Consider the following 18,444-nt stretch of genomic DNA (forward strand, 5'->3'; position numbering starts at 1 on the left):
CTTTAAAACCCAAAAATGACCTGAACTCTAAATGAAACAGTTTCTCTCTGACTGCAAAGTTCAACTGGAGACATTATTCAACAAATAGCATATGTAACACAGAGATTTTCTTTCAATATTATTCTTGGTTGCAGGGTTTAAGCTAAACTGAGACAGTGACATCCATTGAAAGAGATGTGATTTGATTGCAGTGAGTCTGCTATTTGTACAATGGATTTTTCCAGTGGTCACAAATCGACAAGACCTTTCATGATTACAAATAGCAAGACCAGCTCTAACTGTAAGTGTTAGGTAGGCAGTTTCTTGAATTGCCAAATTTTAAGCCTCAGAAGAAATGACCTTAAATAGGTAACATATGTTAGCAGGCTGTAGCTTAAAATCCTTAACACACAGAGGATAGAAATAAAGCAGAACTCATTTTGAAATGTCAGTCCTGTTATTTACCAACGTTAAAAAAAAATCCAAGTTGTTCTGTTTGGATAATTTTCTTAAGTCAACTATATACCTTTCCTCCATTCCAAAGCTAATGGTGATCTGATGCTTGAAGGAATAAAAGGTGACTGATTTTTAATGCACAATGAAAATATTACAGGCATACAAACAAAGAACAAGATTAGGCCATTCGGCCCTTCACCATTCAATATGATCACAGTTGATCTGATTTTAACCTCAACTTCACATTTGGTTTCCTTGATTCCCTTGATAATCAAAAATCTACCTCTGCTTTTAAATCTTGAAAGACTGCATCAATGGTGTTTTGAGGAAGAAAATTTCAAAGACTCTTAACCCTCAGAAAATAATTCACGCGAGTTTCTTCCATCAAGAGTCAAAGCACTTTTTCATATATTAGTCTGGATGGGCAAAAAGATGTTGCAATTCCTGCTTCTCCAAATGCACAATAAATGTGCCATATCTGAAACATTCCCTTCAAGAGAAGAATGAGCAACAGAAGATCTTGAAAGTATCTTAAAGAAATCAACTAAAGCTACATTTACAGTTTCTTCTATAATGGATACAATGGACAAAATTTAACACGGATCTCTCACTATGTGAGATGTGTGGCAGAATCAGACAACAAGTGCAGTAAGACCCATCTCCACATTTGGAGTGGCTTGCACCATCTTTTATGCTTTTTACAAGTGGCATGACTAGATTCTTGCAAGGCAGCAACAAGTTGTCAATTAAAGGGCCATTGTTGCTTTGCTAAACGATTTATTAATGCCACAACGGCTGCATAAAACAAGCTTGAAGTTGGGAAAATCTGCCAAGGGAAAAAGTGATCACCCGGCCACACACTTTCCACATCCACAGACATTGGCATCCTGCATTCGCCAGCCTCGAAGGCTGTCATGGCATACATCATTATAATGCTGCTGCAAGGACACTGCACTCAGGGACATGCACCCAATTCGCAGAAATGAATAGGCTGCTTCTCTAGGCACTTCACCTGCTCTCTTAGCACTCACTTACTCTCAGCCTACCGCGCTGTTCACAACGTTAGTGCCTTGCATTGCATTTCCCTCCCCCTCAGCTGGAGACACCAGCCTCAAATTAGCTGTCTTGCTATGCCATTTTGATCAGACACAAAGCCAGGAAGCTAGCAATGCTTGTTAGCAAACCTCTGGCAAACCCAAAGGGATAGACTTGGCTCAGGGGTTCCCTACACAGCATGTCAAGGGCAGCCTCAGATACGACCCCAGGATCTCTTTTCAGGGTGGTCAGAGTCAGATTTCTCTATTCAGGGCCAACAGCCAAATGTTGGGCAACGCACCCCCCATCTCTACACCTCCTGCCCTACACTAGGTTGTTTTCCTCCAGGAATGAGAGAGGAGCAAGTATGAAGAGAGGTGTGAGTGGCTGTTGGTGCAGGTAGGAAGTGTCCTGAGCAAGTTGGCAGGTCGCGCAGGGGGGCTGCAGGGACAGTGGTGCTGCCATGATTATGAGAGCATTTGAGGAAATGTTGGACTGGAGTCAAATGATATGAGATGTTGAGAGGATGTCTAGAAGAAACATTCTAACTTACCATAGCAATCCAAGCAAGAGCTAGAATATCACCCTGTTTACATGTTCAAAAACATCCATTCTCTTCCGGAAGTTGAACACAGAAACATAGAAAATAGGTGCCATTGGCCCTTCGAGCCTGCCCCACCATTCAGTATGATCATGGCTGATCAGTAAATCGCAGTGTCCCATCCTCTTGTTCCCTCCAAACCCCTTAATCCCTTTGGTTACAAGGGCCATGTTTAGCTCCCTCTCTAAAGTGGGAGTTCTCATTGATTATAAAATAAACACTATTCTGACATTAAAAAAAGTATTAAGGAAGACGGAGCAAAAAAATTACAACAGCGTAAAAATAGCAAACTGATGCAAATTCTATTATACGTACCATGGTGGTAAAGAGCTTGGATTGTTGGAAAGAATTTATATGGTTCATGAAACAATAGCCCTGTTGTCAAAGGGGTTTTTCTGGTCTTCCACAACAACTTCACTGGTTCAGCAGCACAAACAGAGTTTTTAGCCTTTACTTTAAATTTCTCAAGAATTCTGTTGAAAATTCGACGAAGAAAACTAGAGGATTCCAATTACATTAAAATGTTCCTCTACACAAGTGCATGCAGGCAACACACAATATCCAAGTGAATGGGTCTGCTGTTCATCAACCCTTGTCACAGAGCCTCCAGTGTAAAGAGCACAGCTTCAGTGCCACTACCTAAGATCATATCAAGTAGCAGCTCAGACGTAAGAATTTCATCACAGCCCAACTGGGAGTTTGCATAAAGCACAAGAAATAGGAGCAGGAGATCTAAACTCCACTTTCTTTTCAGACTCTTGTTGGTGAAATTATAAGAAATGGAATCTGACATTGCGTAATATTTGATTACTCACCTCAACTGCACTCTCGGGAACAGAATTACACAGACGAATAATCCTCAGAGAAAATAATTTCTCCCAATCACAATCTTAAATAGATAATCACTAATTTTTAAACTTAATGGGTTCTCTTATTCTCGATGTGCAGTAAGTGGAAACAATGCCCTAAGAATCTTGTGCATCATATCTCATTCTTCTAAACTCCAATGGGTGCACGATCAAACTCTCAACCTTTCCTCTTCAGATAACCCCCTGCATTCTAGTAATCAGTTGAGTGAATCTTCTCTGAACTGCTTCTAATGCACTTACATTCTTCAGTCAGGAGACCAAAACCGTACACAGTATACCATATTTGATCTCAACAAAGCTCTATACAGCTTTCTCATAACTCCTCTCTTTTCATGTTCCCATTGTAATAAACAACATTTTACTTGTCTTCTGAATTGCTTGTTGGACCTGCAGACTAATGCTTTATGATTCATGTACTCTTAGACCTCTTCATTGAAGGGTTCTGCAGTCTCTCTCCATTCAAATAATACAGCACCTTTCTATTCTTTCTTCAAAGTGCAGAAATTCACACTATATGCCAGCTGCTAAAACTACACATAAAGCTTGCAACAGTTAGATAGATCTCTGACTAATTCTTATTTATGCACAGCTGATTGAACACAGTTTTATTAAAACATACACTGCAGCCTCTTATGGTTTTGTTGCTCACAAAAATGACCCAAATCAAACAAGCGATCCTTGGCAAATAACAAAACAGGTTATCACTTTGTCCAAAGAAAAGTAATAATGGGCATAGAGCTCAGTACAATTCTTGGGTAGACCCAACTCTGTGAGCAATAGCTTACCTGGTATTGCTGTTCAGCATATCTTGTTGTTCTCATAGCGTTATGCCTTGCTACTGCTTTCATTCCAAATTAGTCTAAGGCAATATTATTGCAATATATGTTTTGACCTGAACTGAGAGATAATTTTCTGTTTAATGATAATTCAAAACTTTGCACTCTGTCCAGTAAGGATCCTGGTTTATCCATGTAGTTTATAGTACTTGTTCTATCCTGGGTTCATGCAAAGGTTCCAATAGCCATTGCTGCACACCATATTGTTTACTTTGAAAATACCAGACATTCACCTGCATGGATGTAGGAACAAGAATAGGCCATTCAGTACCATCAGGATTGACTAATCAGCTGAATGCCTTATACTCACTGATGCCCATAACCATCTACAACACTGTTACGTCATTCTCCACCTTAAATTTACTCAAAAGACTGAGCCTCCAAAGCTTTTTGTGGGCTTCTTTAAGTAATTTATGATGTTTGGCAGTCCTAGGGTCAAGTTATCATTTAAATCCCTCAGGAAGAGTTCATTATTCTACATTATTTTCCAATAGGCACTGAAGAGTGCTTTCACATTATGGTATGTAATAAGCTAATGGTAGGAACGCAGGCCAATGAGAACTGTGATAAGGATATTATAAACAATGCCCACATTGTGATATATTAATGGTAAAACTGTAGCTATCTTTGCAAATACATGTTCAGGACGCTTGTGTTATGATCAAGGATGGAGCAGTGTACATTCTTGTCCCACTACTCCATAGATCATCTCGTCAAGTAACAATACTTTTTAAAGTTACCAAGATGACTACTTAAATACCTTCCCTATATCATGTTTTGAACAACAATATCCCCAGGTTTCTTAAAAAATAATAATCAAAACTATACTTATTCAATAATTCTAAATAACCCCAAAACACACAGCAAGCTCTCTCTCTATCTGACACACACACACCTTTTTCAGGAAAAAAAGATACTTCTGCAGTGATTGGCTTATGAAAACAAAACACTTTGGCCAATGGATTATTCTTGAAACATAGAAAATAGGAGCAGTAGGCCAATCAGTCATTCAAGACTGCTCCACATTTCATTATAGTCTTTGACCAGCCAACTCAACAGCCTCAATAGGCCAAAGAATAAAGCACAGATTTTACAGAGTTCATTACTCTTACACATTAGTAGATGTTGTCAAGTCAATAATCGTTCACTTCTCCCTCCTCTCTGTGAAGTAGACAAAGTTGAGCATTTGATTAGAAACTTAAGGCTTTTCATTTTTATTCTTCAGTCTTCCTATCTTTTTATATCTTCAGCCAAGAGTGTGGTGCTGGAAAAGCTCAGCCGGTCAGGCAGCATCCAAGGAGCAGGAAAATCGACGTTTTAGGCAAAAGCCTTTCATCATGATGAACAAAAGCCCTTCATTCTTGATAAAGGCCTTGTGCCCGAAATATCGATTTTCCTGCTCCTCGGATGCTGCCTGACCGGCTGTGCTTTTCCAGCACCACACACTTGGCTCTAATCTCCAGCATCTGCAGTACTCACTTGCACCTCTTTATATCTTCAGTGTAATGCACTCTTAACCGAGCTATTTCCGCTGATAGCTCTTATTATGTCTTTTGTTTCAATCCGGAAGTGCTATCCCACACAATTGAACAGAGTTTCCACCAAATGAGCCAAGATACTCTTTGCTGTGTCGAAAGACTTTGTAATCAACTCATGTAGAGATGTCATGACACACCTCTGGAGCAGGTGGGATTTTAACTTGGCCTTCCTGACCTTTGAAATTGCCAGTTACTGGGCTTTTGGTTGGCTGTATATTGATTACCTGTTTTACCTATTACTTCACAAGGGCTCATTTAGACAAATGGACAGATGACAGCAAACTTCTGCAGAAGATCAACTAAGTGTCAAATTCGGGAAGTTTCGTAGAGGGTTTCTATCTGTGAGCTCTTGTGCGTAATCCCAAGCGATTGTCCTCTGCTCAGCTCATTAAGTGTGCAACACGCCTCCATAGCATTGTCTAGCAATGTCTTGTGCTCTGAAATGGCCAAAATTCTGGTGTCAGGACCTTATCCCATTCATGTCACTGACACCATTTCAATACCAGCACTGCACCATGTCAAACATTGCCAGCATGGTTAAAATAGCCACTGGATCAGTGTCCTGTCTGTGGTCTGGAACAAAGCGCAGCAGTGCTGTAGGATGGTTAGTGACTTTCTGTGCTCTGCACGACCTCACACTCACTCTCTGTGCTAAAGCACTTCCATCTCACCAAGGCTCATGGTTGACCACTTGTAATAGCGCATGCAGCTTCTTTTGGGCGGAATGCTGGCTCAATGGTTAGCACTACTGCCTCACAGCGCCAGGGACCTGCATTTGACTCCACACTTTGGTGACTGTCTGTGTGGAGTTTGCACATTCTCCTTGTGACTAGATACTCCAGTTTCCTCCCACAGTCCAAAGATGTACAGATTAGGTGGACTGGCCTTGATAAATTGCCATGGTGTCCAGGGATGTGCAGGCTAGAACATAGAACATAGAACAATACAGCATGGTACAGGCCATTCAGCCCTCAATGTTGGGCCGACATTTTATCCTACTCTAAGATCAAACTAACCTACATACCCTCATTGTACAATCTTCCATGTACCAATTCAAAAGTCGCATAAATGTCCCTAATGTATCTGACTGTACTACCACTGCTGACAGTGCATTCCACGCACCCACCACTCTCTATGTAAAGAACTTACCTCTGACACGTCCCCTAAATCTTCCTCTAATCACCTTGAAATTATGCTCCCTCGTGATAGACTATTCCGCCATGGGAAAAAGTCACTGACTATCCACGCTATCTATGCCTCTCAACATCTTGTACACCTCTATCAAGTAACCTCTCTTCCTTCTTCACTCCAGGGAGAAAAGTCCTAACTCCCTCAACCTTTCTTCATAACACATGCCCTCCAGTTCAGGCAACATCCTGGCAAATCTCCTCTGCACCATCTCTAAAACGGCCAAATTTTTCCTATAATGAGGTGACCAAAACTGAACACAATATTCCAAATGTGGTCTAACCAGGGCTTTATAGAGCTGCAGCATAACCTCACAGCTCTTTAACTCAGTCCCTCTGCTAATGAAAGCTAAAACACCATATGCCTTCTTAACAATCTTATCAAGTTGGGTTGCAACTTTGAGGGATATATGGATGTGCACCCCAAGATTCCTCTGTTCCAAACACTGCCAAGAATCCTGCACTCAAATTCAATCTTCCAGAATCACTTCACACTCTTTCATATTTAACTCCAACTGCCACATATCAGCCGAGTTCTGCATCCTGTCAATGTCGCCCTGCAACTCCAAACAGCAGTCCACACTATCCACAACTCCACCAACCTTCATGTCATTGGTAAACTTACTAACCCACCGTTCCACTTCCTCATCCAAGTCATTTATAAAAATCACGCAGTGCAGAGGTCCCTGAATAGATCCCTGCAAAACATCACTGGGCACCGAGCTCTAGGATGAATACTTTCTAATTTCCAACCACCCTCTGTCTTCATGGGCCAGTCAATTCTGTATCCAGACAGCCAAATTACCCTGTATCCCATGCTTCCTTACTCTCTGAATGAGCCTACCATGGGGAACCTTATCAAATACCTTGCTAACATCCATATACACTACATCCACTGCTCTACCTTCCTCAATGTGTTTTGTCACATCCTCAAAGAATTTAGCAAGGCTTGTGAGGCATGACCTACCCCTCTCAAAATCATGCTGACTATCTCTAATCAAACTATGCTTTTCAAAATAATCATAAATCCTGCTTCTCAGAATCCTCTCCAATAATTTGCCCACTGCTGACTTAAGACTGACTGGTCTGTAATTCCCAATATTATCCCTATTCTCTTTCTTGAACAAGAGAATAACATTTGGCACCCTCCAATCATTTGGTATTACTCCAATGGACAGTGAGGATGCAAAGATCATCGCCCTAGGTGCAGCAATCTCTTCCCTCACTTTCTGTAGTATCCAAGGGTATATCCCATTTGGCCCAGAAGATTTACCTATCCTTACGTTTTTCAAAGTTTTCAGCACATCCTCCTTCCTAACATCAACCTGTTTGAGCACAGATTGTTTCACACTGTCCACAGAAATGTCAAGGTCCCTCTGAGTTGTGAATACTGAAGCAAAGTTTTCATTAAGGACCTCCTCTACTTCCTCCGACTCCAGGCGCATGTTCCCTCCATTATCCCTGATCGGCCTTACCCTCACTCTGGCCATCCTCTTGCTCCTCATCTAAGTGTAGGGTTTTGCTTAATCCTGCCCTCTAAAGCTTTTTCATGCCCCCTTCTGGCTCTCCTAAGTTCATCCTTCAGCTCTTTCCTGGCTACTTTGTAACCCTTGAAATCACTGTCTGGTCCTTGCCTCATCAACCTTAAGTAAGTTTCCTTCTTCCTCTTGACTAGATGTTCTAGATCTCTTGTCACCCAAGGTTTTTTAACCTATCGCCCTTTCCTTGGTGGACCATCCAGGGGAAATGCAGGGTTACAGGCATAAGGTAAGGGAGTGGGTCTGGGTGAGATGCTCTTCAGGGGATCAGGGTGCTCTCGATGGGTCGAATGTTCTGCATCTACACTATAGGAATTCTATGATTCCATGTGCTAACACTAGCAAAAATTCAGGCTCTTGTCAATGATCATCTGAGAGCAAAAACATCACTGGCTGACAAAGGAAGCACAACTTGACAGAAGTAATAAAAATGCATTACAATTTGAGCATAAAAAGACAAACCTCATTCTTTTAAGAAATCCACAAGTGTTTGGTTCTGACACAAAACTGACTCTGGATAAATTACATCATTTTGATTCTTAGAATGTGCATTTCATTTGCTCACCTTCTTTCAATGACAAACATTTACATAAACATGAAGAATGTTTTGCCAGCAATATCTAAAGAATAGAATGTGTGATTCAGTGGAGAGAACTGATCCTTTGAAAACTGGAAAAGGCATTTCAAAGGAAGTTATTTTTTTCTGTAAAGCAAGGTTTAGTAAGTGCTAGCTGTGTTAAGTAGAACAGGATATTAATAATCCAATAATGGAAAGTAAATGGAAAATCAAGTGAAACATATTGTCATGCTAACAGGCAATAAACTTTATTTCCCCCAAACCAAACGCTTTTGCTATGTTAGGCAGCCATCTGTTACATGTACCACCTGTGCAAATAAACACTTCAAGTTGGACTAAACGTATTTCTTCCTGTTTCTAATTGACATTTCCATGGCAATTTACCAGATTTGGAGATCAACTTCCTTTCTAGGTTGGATTACCAGAACGCAAGGGTGATCTTTCTTTTCATTCTGCTGTTATCTATCGAAGTACCAACGCTATTTCTTCTTTTCTCGGATGCTCTTCATTTTGAAAGATTATTTTCATCATTGTAATTTGAAAAACTGGCATCAATTGTTCCACTTCTTATTAGCAACAAGTAATGCAATCTTTTAAGTTATTGCAGAATTCAGTCAGGAAATTCAAAAGTAGAACTGTTCCACAAGATCCTTTGAAATTTGAATGATCGTCAACTTTTGCTAGGATGCATAATCGCTTGACTTCTAACTACCAAACAGACAAATATTTGTTTGTTTCAGTATGCTTACATGTGCAGTGGGGGTATGGTACAGGTTTACAGTTACTTTGCATTAATAGATAATTATTAATCAACCTGTTCAGACATCTTATGCTCCACCTGTGGAGTAGGTTGGACTTGAAACTGGATCTTCTGATCCAGAGGTAGGGACACTCCAACAAAGCTCAATTTATTCCCCAATTCATCAAGTAACCAATCCCCAGCCTTTTCTCCTCCCACCCACAGTAGAACACATGTCATGCAGCAACGATCATGCAACTGAAATCATACATAGATGACCTGCTGCTCATGTTCTATTTACTTAGTTAAAATTTCAAGTGTCACTATATTATTCCGTCACCTTACATTTCAGATACATCACACCCATTCAACAGCTCAGATTGGGCATTTGTCATTGCAAGAAACCATACAGCATCATTAATGCCAGGTATGCCCATATTAACATTACAATGCCAATGGTACAGTCATAAACCACTGATAATAGTTCTCTGAAAATCTTATTTTTCATTTCATTGCCAACTTACCTGGCAGAAAAACAGGTGACTGCCACTGTACCAAGATGCTTCCTCAGAGTGTGCATTTTGTGGAATAGCTATCTCTATCAATGCAAATGCAGCATTGGGGGCGTTCCAGTATCACGTGGACTGCAGCCTTTAAAGGAGGCAGCTAGCCACCACGTTTTCAAGGGGGTTAATGACGGGTAACGCATGTTGGTGTTGTCAGCAATACACACTACTCTGGAATAAATAGAAACCCAGCTGAGTAGCTCATCAGCAAAGAATTGTTGACAAGTGTTTAATCTAGTGTATAATCTTAGTTAATTTTAAAGACAAGTACTTAATTTTAAAAAGGACTACTTGATTTTGACACATACTACTACCTCTTTTCAGATGAAGGTAAAATGTGGATTCTTTGATGTAAAAATTAAAATTATGATCTTAAAGCTTTATTGATCATTTTCTTCAAATTGATTTGCACATTCTCCGATCTTTGTTTCATTATTTATGATATCCATATCATTTTAAAGAAACTATTTTGCATCTTTAAGGAAATTGCAAATAAGCAGTTTAGGCAAATAGGTACAAAGCACTAGTACTGTAACTTAGAAATTATTTTCTCTACAGTTTTAGTGCACCGAAGGAACACTTATAATATCTCTGTTTATTATTTTAATGGGGGCATCAACCCATTTATTTTAAAACTTGTAAGAACTCAAATACTTAAAGGATTATAATGTAGATTGTTTCTGCTGAAGTAAAAGTGAATTAATTTCCTTCGGTGATATTTGTTGCTGTGAACAATAGACCAAACAATAATCATCTGAAGTCTTTTATTTAGATATTTGAACCAAAAGATTACCAGTTAAATCTGGGAGTCAAACAAGTTAAATTATGTTCAACAACACTAACAGGTAATTACTATATAAGGATAAGAATATAGTGCTCCAACAGATGTAAGGGACAAATAGAATTCTGAGCAAAGTGAAATCACAAAGAAATTAGGCTGCAAATTGTTCAGATTAAACATGAGTAATGTGGTATTCACTCTCACTATATACAATGTTTTAGGCTGACTTTTCTCGGCCAAACTGAAGTCCTGCTGTGAAGACAAAAAGCAGAAGTTGAACCCACTTTTGTGGGCAGTAGGATCCTGGGGTGTCAGCTTGTTGGCAGCAGCCAATTAGTGCTGAGGCTGAGGCTGGGGTTGGTGTTTAGGGTGTGGGTTGGCTGTTTCATCAGTGCTACCAGGGTGGGCCATGCAGTGCCTATTAAAAGAGCACAGCACAAATTCTCACCATGGAACTGCTGTGAGAACCAACCGTGTTTATCTGGTGGCTTACCATACAGCTACACACCATTTGAAAATAGGCAAAAAGGCAGTGCAGAGTGGGAAGCTGTTAGTAAGTGCTAAAGTTTCTCAATGTTGGCAATCCTTCAGCCCCGAGGTGACTCTTCATGATCCTTTTGCTTGCCAGAACTGTTAGCTTCTCACCTTGCAGCCTTTTGTCAACTGGCTGAAAAATTTCAATCATTACTGTCAAGAATTTAAGGTAAGATTGGTTTAAGGTAAGGGGCAGGAAGTTTAGAGGGAATGGGAAGGGAAGTTTATTTCATCTGGAGGGTGGGGGTGGATATCTGGAACTCTTTGCCTGTCAGAGTGGTTGAAGCAGGCACCCTCATAATATTTAAAAAATATTCAGAAGCACTCTCGCGATGCCAAGACATACAAGGTTATGGGCCAAGTGCTAGAAAATGGGATTAGAATAGTTACGTCCTTGTTTTTGACTGATTTAAACCTGACTGGCCGAAGGGTTTTTGTTTTGCACTGTTGACCTTGGTGATTCTTTGAATACAAGGCAATTGTCATCCAGATCAGTTGAAAGTACACTGTACTAGGTTAAATAATCTTTTGTTTGTGAAGAGTACAAGTATTCCATACCATCTGGATGGACCAGCAGAGTATCTAAGCAGAGTGACATTCGTATGCTGAGTAACATGCTGACATCTATATTGCAGAATAGTCAACCTTTTTAGCTAAATATAATTGCTTAGGAACAAAGCTTTTCATAGAAATAGAGGAAGCGAGTTTGGCCTTTTTTCAGAGAAGTTAATGTTTGAAACCATGAGTGGAACCATATTTGTTTATCTTGATGTTTACAAGATGAAGTAATTTCAGCCAATCTCGTTGCAAATCTACTTTCAATCAATAAAGCAAAATCAATATCTAATTTACATCAAAACGTATGAAACAGGAACAAAAGTTGACCACTCGGCCCCTTGAGCCAGCTCTACCATTCAATAAGATCTGTTTGTGTTTCAAACTCCACATTCCCATCTCCCCTTGATAACCTTTTTCTCTCCTGACTTACAAGCATCATCGGCCTAAAATGTAAAGATATATAGTAACTCCACCACCTTTTGAGTGTGCAGCTATAATCTCATTAATGATAAATCCTATCATCTTCCCTATGACAGATATCAAAGCTCACTAGCTTCATGTTTCCTGCCTCCCTCCCTTCTTCAAGAGAGGGGTTATATGTTTCATTTCCAGTCTGACGGAACCTTTCCTGAGTCAAGCGAATTTTGGAAAATTAACACAAATGCATTTAATTCCTCATTAGTAAACTCTTCCAATACCCTCTGTGAAGTCCTTCTGGACCCAGAACTGTGTCAGTCTGCAGGTCCATGAGCCTGCTGAGAGCTGCTTTCCCTATGATTGTAAATTTGCTGAGTTTCTCTCATACTTCCACTTCCTGATTTACACCTGTTAATAGAACCTTTTTTTACTTTCAATGGTGAACAAAGAAGCAAAATATTTGTTTACTTTATCCGCCAATTCCTTATTATCTACTATTAACTGCTGTTTCTCACTCTCCAGAGGACCAACATTTATTTTACTTTCAGTTTTCCCTCTTTAAATACCTGTGGAAACTCTTAATGTTGTGCATCCTAGCTAGTTTTTTCTCTTACTCTAATTGCTCTACCCTCATTAACCTTTTAGTCATTCTCTGCTATTCTTCACATTCTGCTGCTCAATTATATTCTTCTTCCAAAGTTTTCTACTTTTCCTAACTTCTTTAATTAACCGCAAACGATGAAGCCTCCCTTTTAAAATATATTTTTTCTTTGTAGAAGGAACATACTATGCTGAATATTCTGAAATATCCCTTTAAAAACATCACCATTGATCTATACCGTACTCCAGCATACCAGCTTATGTCAGCTACTTCAGCTTTCATGATCACACAATGCTCTTGCTTAGGTTTAAAATACACAATCTTCTCCTTTATAAACATAATTCAAATATATTGTAATAGCTATTACTTAGGATCATTAATCCTATCACACTACACAATACCAGGTCTAATAGAACTTGTCTGCTCAGTTCCAGAATTTATCTCAAAAGCATTCTATGAACTCTTCATCTTGGTGACTACCGTCAATCTGATTAATCTAGTTTCTCCAGTTTCACCCACAATTCTTGTCATCCCTTTATCGAGGCATCGAATAGGTATTTTGTGCCGGTCTTCACAGTGGAGAACACAAATAACATGTCAGTAATTAGCAAGCAGACGAAGGTAGGTGTGGAACTGAAAACAATCATTATTATGGAAGAGGTAGTGTTGGGCAAGCTAATGGAGCTCAGGATGGAAAGGTCTCCTGGCCCTGATGGAATGCATACCAGGGTTCGAAAAGAGATGGCGGGAGAAATAGCAAGTGCACTTGTGGTAACTTTCCAAACTTTACTGGACCCTTGAGCTGTCCCAGCAGATTGGAAAACAGCAAATGTGACACCACTTTTAAAAAGGGTGGTGGACAAAGATGGGGAATTATAGACTGGTTAGCTTAACTTCTGTAGTGGGAAAGACGCTTGAATCTATTACCAAGGAAAAAAATAGTAAGGCATCTAGGTAGAAATTGTCCTTTTTGGCAGATGCAGCATAGATTCATGAAGGGCAGGTCATGCTGAACTAATCTTTTTGGAATTCTATGAAGACATTACAAATAAGGTGGACAACAGGGACCCAGTGGATGTGGTGTACCTACATTTCCAAAAGGCCTTCGATAGGGTGCCGCATAAGAGGCTGCTGCACAAGATAAAGATGCATGGCGTTACGGGCAATATATTAACATGGATAGAGGGTCGAGGCTCAAAAAGTGTGGCTTTTTGGAAAAGGACAGCTGGTCAGCAGCATCCGAGGAGCAGGAGCATAAACTCTTCTTCAGGGATAGAGGATTGGTTGACTAACAGGAAGCAAAAAGTGGGGATAAATGAGTGCCACTCTGGTTGGCAATCAGTGACGAGTGGTGTGCCTCAGGGATCAGTGTTGGGACTGCAATTATTTACAATTTCTATTGATGATTTGGAGTTGGAGACCACACGCAGTCTGTCGATGATATTAAAATGAGTGGCAGAGCAAAGTGTGCAGAGGACTGTGAAACTTTGCAGAGGAACATAGATACTTTAAGTGAGTGGGCAAAGGTCTGGCAGATAGAATACAATGTTAGTAAATGTGAAGTCATCCATTTTGGTAGGAGTAACAGTAAAAAGGATTATTACTTGAATGGTAAAAAGTTGCAGCATGCTGCTTTGCAGAGGGACCCAGGCGCTCTTGTGCATGAATCACAGAGGATTGGTCTGCAGGTACAACAAGTAATTAGTAATTAGGAAGGCAAATGGAATTTTGTCCTTCATTACAAAAGGGATTGAGTTTAAAAGCAGGGAGGTTATGTTTACAGCTGTATCGGGTGAGGCCACACCTGGAAGACTGTGTGCAGTTTTGGTCTCTTTACTTGAGAAAGGATGTACTGACATTGGAGGGGGTTCTCTAGGTTGATTCTGGACTTGAGGAGGTTGGCTTTTGAGGAGAGACTGAGTACTCTGGGATTTTATCGATTGGAATTTAGAAGAATGAGGGGGGATCATAGAGAAATATGTAAAATTATGGAAGGAACAGATAAGATTGACGTAGAGAGGATGTTTCCACTAGCAGGTGAAACTAGGACAAGAAGGCATAGCCTCAAGATTAGGGGAAGCAGATTTAGGACTAAATTGAGAAGGAACTTCTTCACCCTAAGGGTCGGGAATCAATGGAATTCCCTGCCCAGTGAAGTGTTTGATGCTACTTCAGTAAATGTTATTAACGCTAAGATAGATTTTGTTTTGAACAGTAAAGGAATTAAGAGTTTTGGTGAGAGGGTGGAAAGTGGAGCTGAGGCCGCAAAAAGATCAGCCATGATCTTATTGAATGCCGGGCAGGCTCGAAGGGCCAGATGGCCTACTCCTGCTCCAAGTTCTTAGGTTCTTATGTTAACCCAATATTTGTTCTTGCATACTTTATCCCATGTTATGTACTGTTAAGAGGAGTATAGACCACTCTCACAAGTGATTTCTTTCCACAACTGTTCTCCATCTCTATCTTAACTGATTCTACAAACTGTTCTTCTGAATTAAAATTATGTCTAAGTGCTGCACAAATGCCATCCTTGATTAACAGTACTGCTCTTGGACCTTTGCCAAACTTCCTCTTTTGCTTCAATGTTAAACACCTCTCAGTATTCAGGACCCAATCCTTTTCACCCTGAAGCCATGGCTCTGTGGTGGCTATCAGATTATATTCATTTACTTCAACATGCTATCACTAGGTGCAGAGGTGGAGGGGTTTAAGGGGGGAATTCAGATCCAGGTTGCTGAGGCTGATGACGGACTGAAAATCACGGAGGTGATGGAGGCCCAAATTAGAGTTGAGCAAAGATCTTCGCGTGCAGAAGGAAGTACAGAAATCAGAGCAGCCAAGGTAATGGAAGGAGATGAAAGCAAGGATCTCAGCGTGAACATACATCAGGAGCCAATGTGAATAGTGAATGCAGAGGTAATGGGTGAAAGTGACATAGCGGGAATACACACTGCTCAATTTCTGTTGCCAGTCCCAATTTCAATTCTGAAAAAAAAACATTCACACAGATTCTTTGGTGCCTTTTTCGATTACATGAAATGCTTTTCTTCTGTAAACACATCATATGTTAAGTCTGCAATTCCCAGCTTTTAGACAGGAAACACCTGGGGCACCGGAGATGTAAATGGAGTGCTACCAAAGCTTACAGCAGAATATATCATTTTTACAGCTAATAAATATTTGACTAGTTGTAATAAATCATTTATGTGCTAGTTCTTCAAACATGACAGAGATGAAGCAGAGGTTTGGAATTTACAGTGAACATCTAGTGAAGGAATATTTATTGTATTCAAGAACTCTGTGAACACAATCTGATTTATATGACACAATCAAAACACCCCACCAAAGTGGAAATTGAAGAAAAAGAAAAGGCCTTCTAATTATCAAAAGCAGAAAAGATCTCCTCAGAATATTCAGTATCTATTAAAATTACTGGAAGAGATTCAGAGGGTGATAATAAGTGGCTTTCATGGGTGTGTTGAAGCAAAAGTTAGTGATGTTTCGAAGTATGCTCAAATTAGAATCTGTCAAGCAAGTTCAACCCTTTAAAAATGGGGCAAGTACAGTTTTTTTTTTAAAAAGTAGTACGACGGTCATCTTGCCATGAATCACATACAATCAGATTTTTTTTAAAAAAGGATACCTAACCTGTTTTTCACACTACTGCTTAGTCAATTACATGCAATGAACCATTCTACCCCAAAACATATTGGCCATACCCAGAGCTTCTGCACTTAAGCTTTTGCAAATGTCAAACTTTCATCAATACAAAACATTTAGTGCCTCTTGCATATGCTTAAGCTGACCACACCTGGTCTCAAATTGATTAAAATAGTTTTGTAAGTTATGATTCTCACAAATGAAAGTTATCTATATGGAATTCAAAGTTGCGATTCCAAAGCATTACCAAGGGACAGCTGCATCGTTAGAATGCTTTTATTTTGGATGAGACATTAAACTGAGGCTTTGCCAATCTGGTGGCTGCAAAAAATCCCATGTTAATACTTCAAGAGATAAGCAAGGCGTTATCCGCAGCATCCTGGCCATCACTATCCGTTAATCAACATGACAAGTTCAGATGATATCATCATCATCATCACATTGCTGTTTGTGGGAGTTTGTTGTGCAGAAATTGTTGTGATTGGAACAAGGTCAGCCAGGTGGATCTCAAAATATGAGTTCCATGATTGGACTAGGTCAACAGCTCCAATCAGGGAACTCACAGTCTATGAGATTCCACCTGGCTGACCGCAATCCAATCACTACACAAATAGTAACTGTTTTCTCCACCAAAACTCGGACTGAACTTCAACAAAATACTTTGTTGGTTCTATGTGCTATGGCACTTCTTATAGCCATAAAAACATAATATATAAATACAAGTTAATTTCATTACAAACTAGAATATGTATATGGACAGAATTTTGTTTATCACAAACAGTTTGATCAGAATGTATGACCAGAAGTTAAGTTTTTATTTTTCTTTTGTTTTTCTCCTCAATGCTCCTGAAGATTCTGGTTCATCGGATATAACTCCACGGACTTGAGAGAAACGTTATCATGACCCAGAGTGAAGCACATTTTATTTGCCAGCCTAGACAGGAAGTGTAAAGCAGGCTATTTATTCATGGAAGGGGTACGTCAGTATGATCCAATATTGTCTTCACAGAAAGTCTACAAATATGCATAATCAGTGGGAGACAACTGCATTAGGTGTAGGGGCTCTTATCCCCTGGGTTTCTTCCCTCACCCAAGCTTTCAAAAGACACTTGATGAAGTTCCACATAACATGGCTCTCAGCAAAGTTTATAACAATGACAACGTCAGTATGAATATATAGTTGTCGACAGTGTGTTGTTGGGAAAGCACAGCAGGTCAGGCAGCATCTGAGGAGCAGGAGAATCGACGTTTCAGACATAATCCCTTCATCAGGAAGAGGCTTGTGGGCCGGGCGCTGAGAGATAAATGGGAACGAGGTGGGGTTGGGGGGAAGGTAGCTGAGAAAGCGATAGGGGATGAAGGTGATAGGTCAGGGGAGAGTGATGGACAGGTTAGGAGGGCGGTGCTGAGTTGGAGGCTTGGATTGGGATAATGTGGAGGGAGGGGAAATGAGGAAGCTGTTGAAATCCTCATTTATCCCATGTGGTTGCAAGGTCCCAAAACGGAATATGAAATGTTCCTCCTCCAGGCGTTGGGTGATAATGGTTTGGCGGTGGAGGAGGCCCAGGACCTGCATGTCCTTGACGGAGTCTGAGGGGCAGTTGAAGTTTTCAGCCACGGGCGGTGGGGTGGTGGGTGTGAGTACCCCAGAGATGTGCTCTGAAATGATCCGCAAGAAGACTTCCTGACTCCCCGATGTACAGGATACCACCGCGGGTGCATTGGATGCAATCGATGACACTGGTAGAGGTACAGAAAAATTTCTGACGGAGGTGGAAGGATCCCTTGGGGTCTTGGATGGAGGTGAGGGGAGTGCTGTGGGCGCAGTGTTTGCACTTCCTGCGATGGCAGGGAAAGGTGCCAGGAGTGGGATGTGGGCTGATGGGGGACGTGAACTGGTGGGGCGGAGGAGGTGGGGGGAGAGGAGCTGGACCTGATGAGGGAATCATGGAAGGAATGGTCTCTCTGGAAC

At 40.5% G+C, this 18,444-nt stretch overlaps 1 protein-coding gene across 3 annotated transcripts in view; it reads right to left on the bottom strand.

Moving 5' to 3' along the window:
- The window catches only part of pdzrn3b (PDZ domain containing RING finger 3b), a 307,213-nt gene that overhangs the window by 205,490 nt on the left and 83,279 nt on the right, over positions 1-18,444 (bottom strand). The window contains exon 1 of one of the 3 annotated variants that reach the window (XM_087994458.1): positions 2,387-2,466. The exons of the other annotated variants lie outside the window; for them this stretch is intronic. Within the exon in view, the coding sequence (XP_087850584.1) occupies positions 2,387-2,434 (48 nt within the window). The 5' untranslated portion in view covers positions 2,435-2,466. Of the gene's footprint in view, positions 1-2,386; positions 2,467-18,444 lie in introns of those variants that run through there. 3 annotated transcript variants of the gene reach the window in all.

The sequence above is a fragment of the Chiloscyllium plagiosum genome, unplaced genomic scaffold (genome assembly GCF_037043375.1).
Source record: "Chiloscyllium plagiosum isolate Xiang-an unplaced genomic scaffold, Cpla_swu_hap1 HiC_scaffold_14, whole genome shotgun sequence".
NCBI lineage: Eukaryota > Metazoa > Chordata > Chondrichthyes > Orectolobiformes > Hemiscylliidae > Chiloscyllium > Chiloscyllium plagiosum.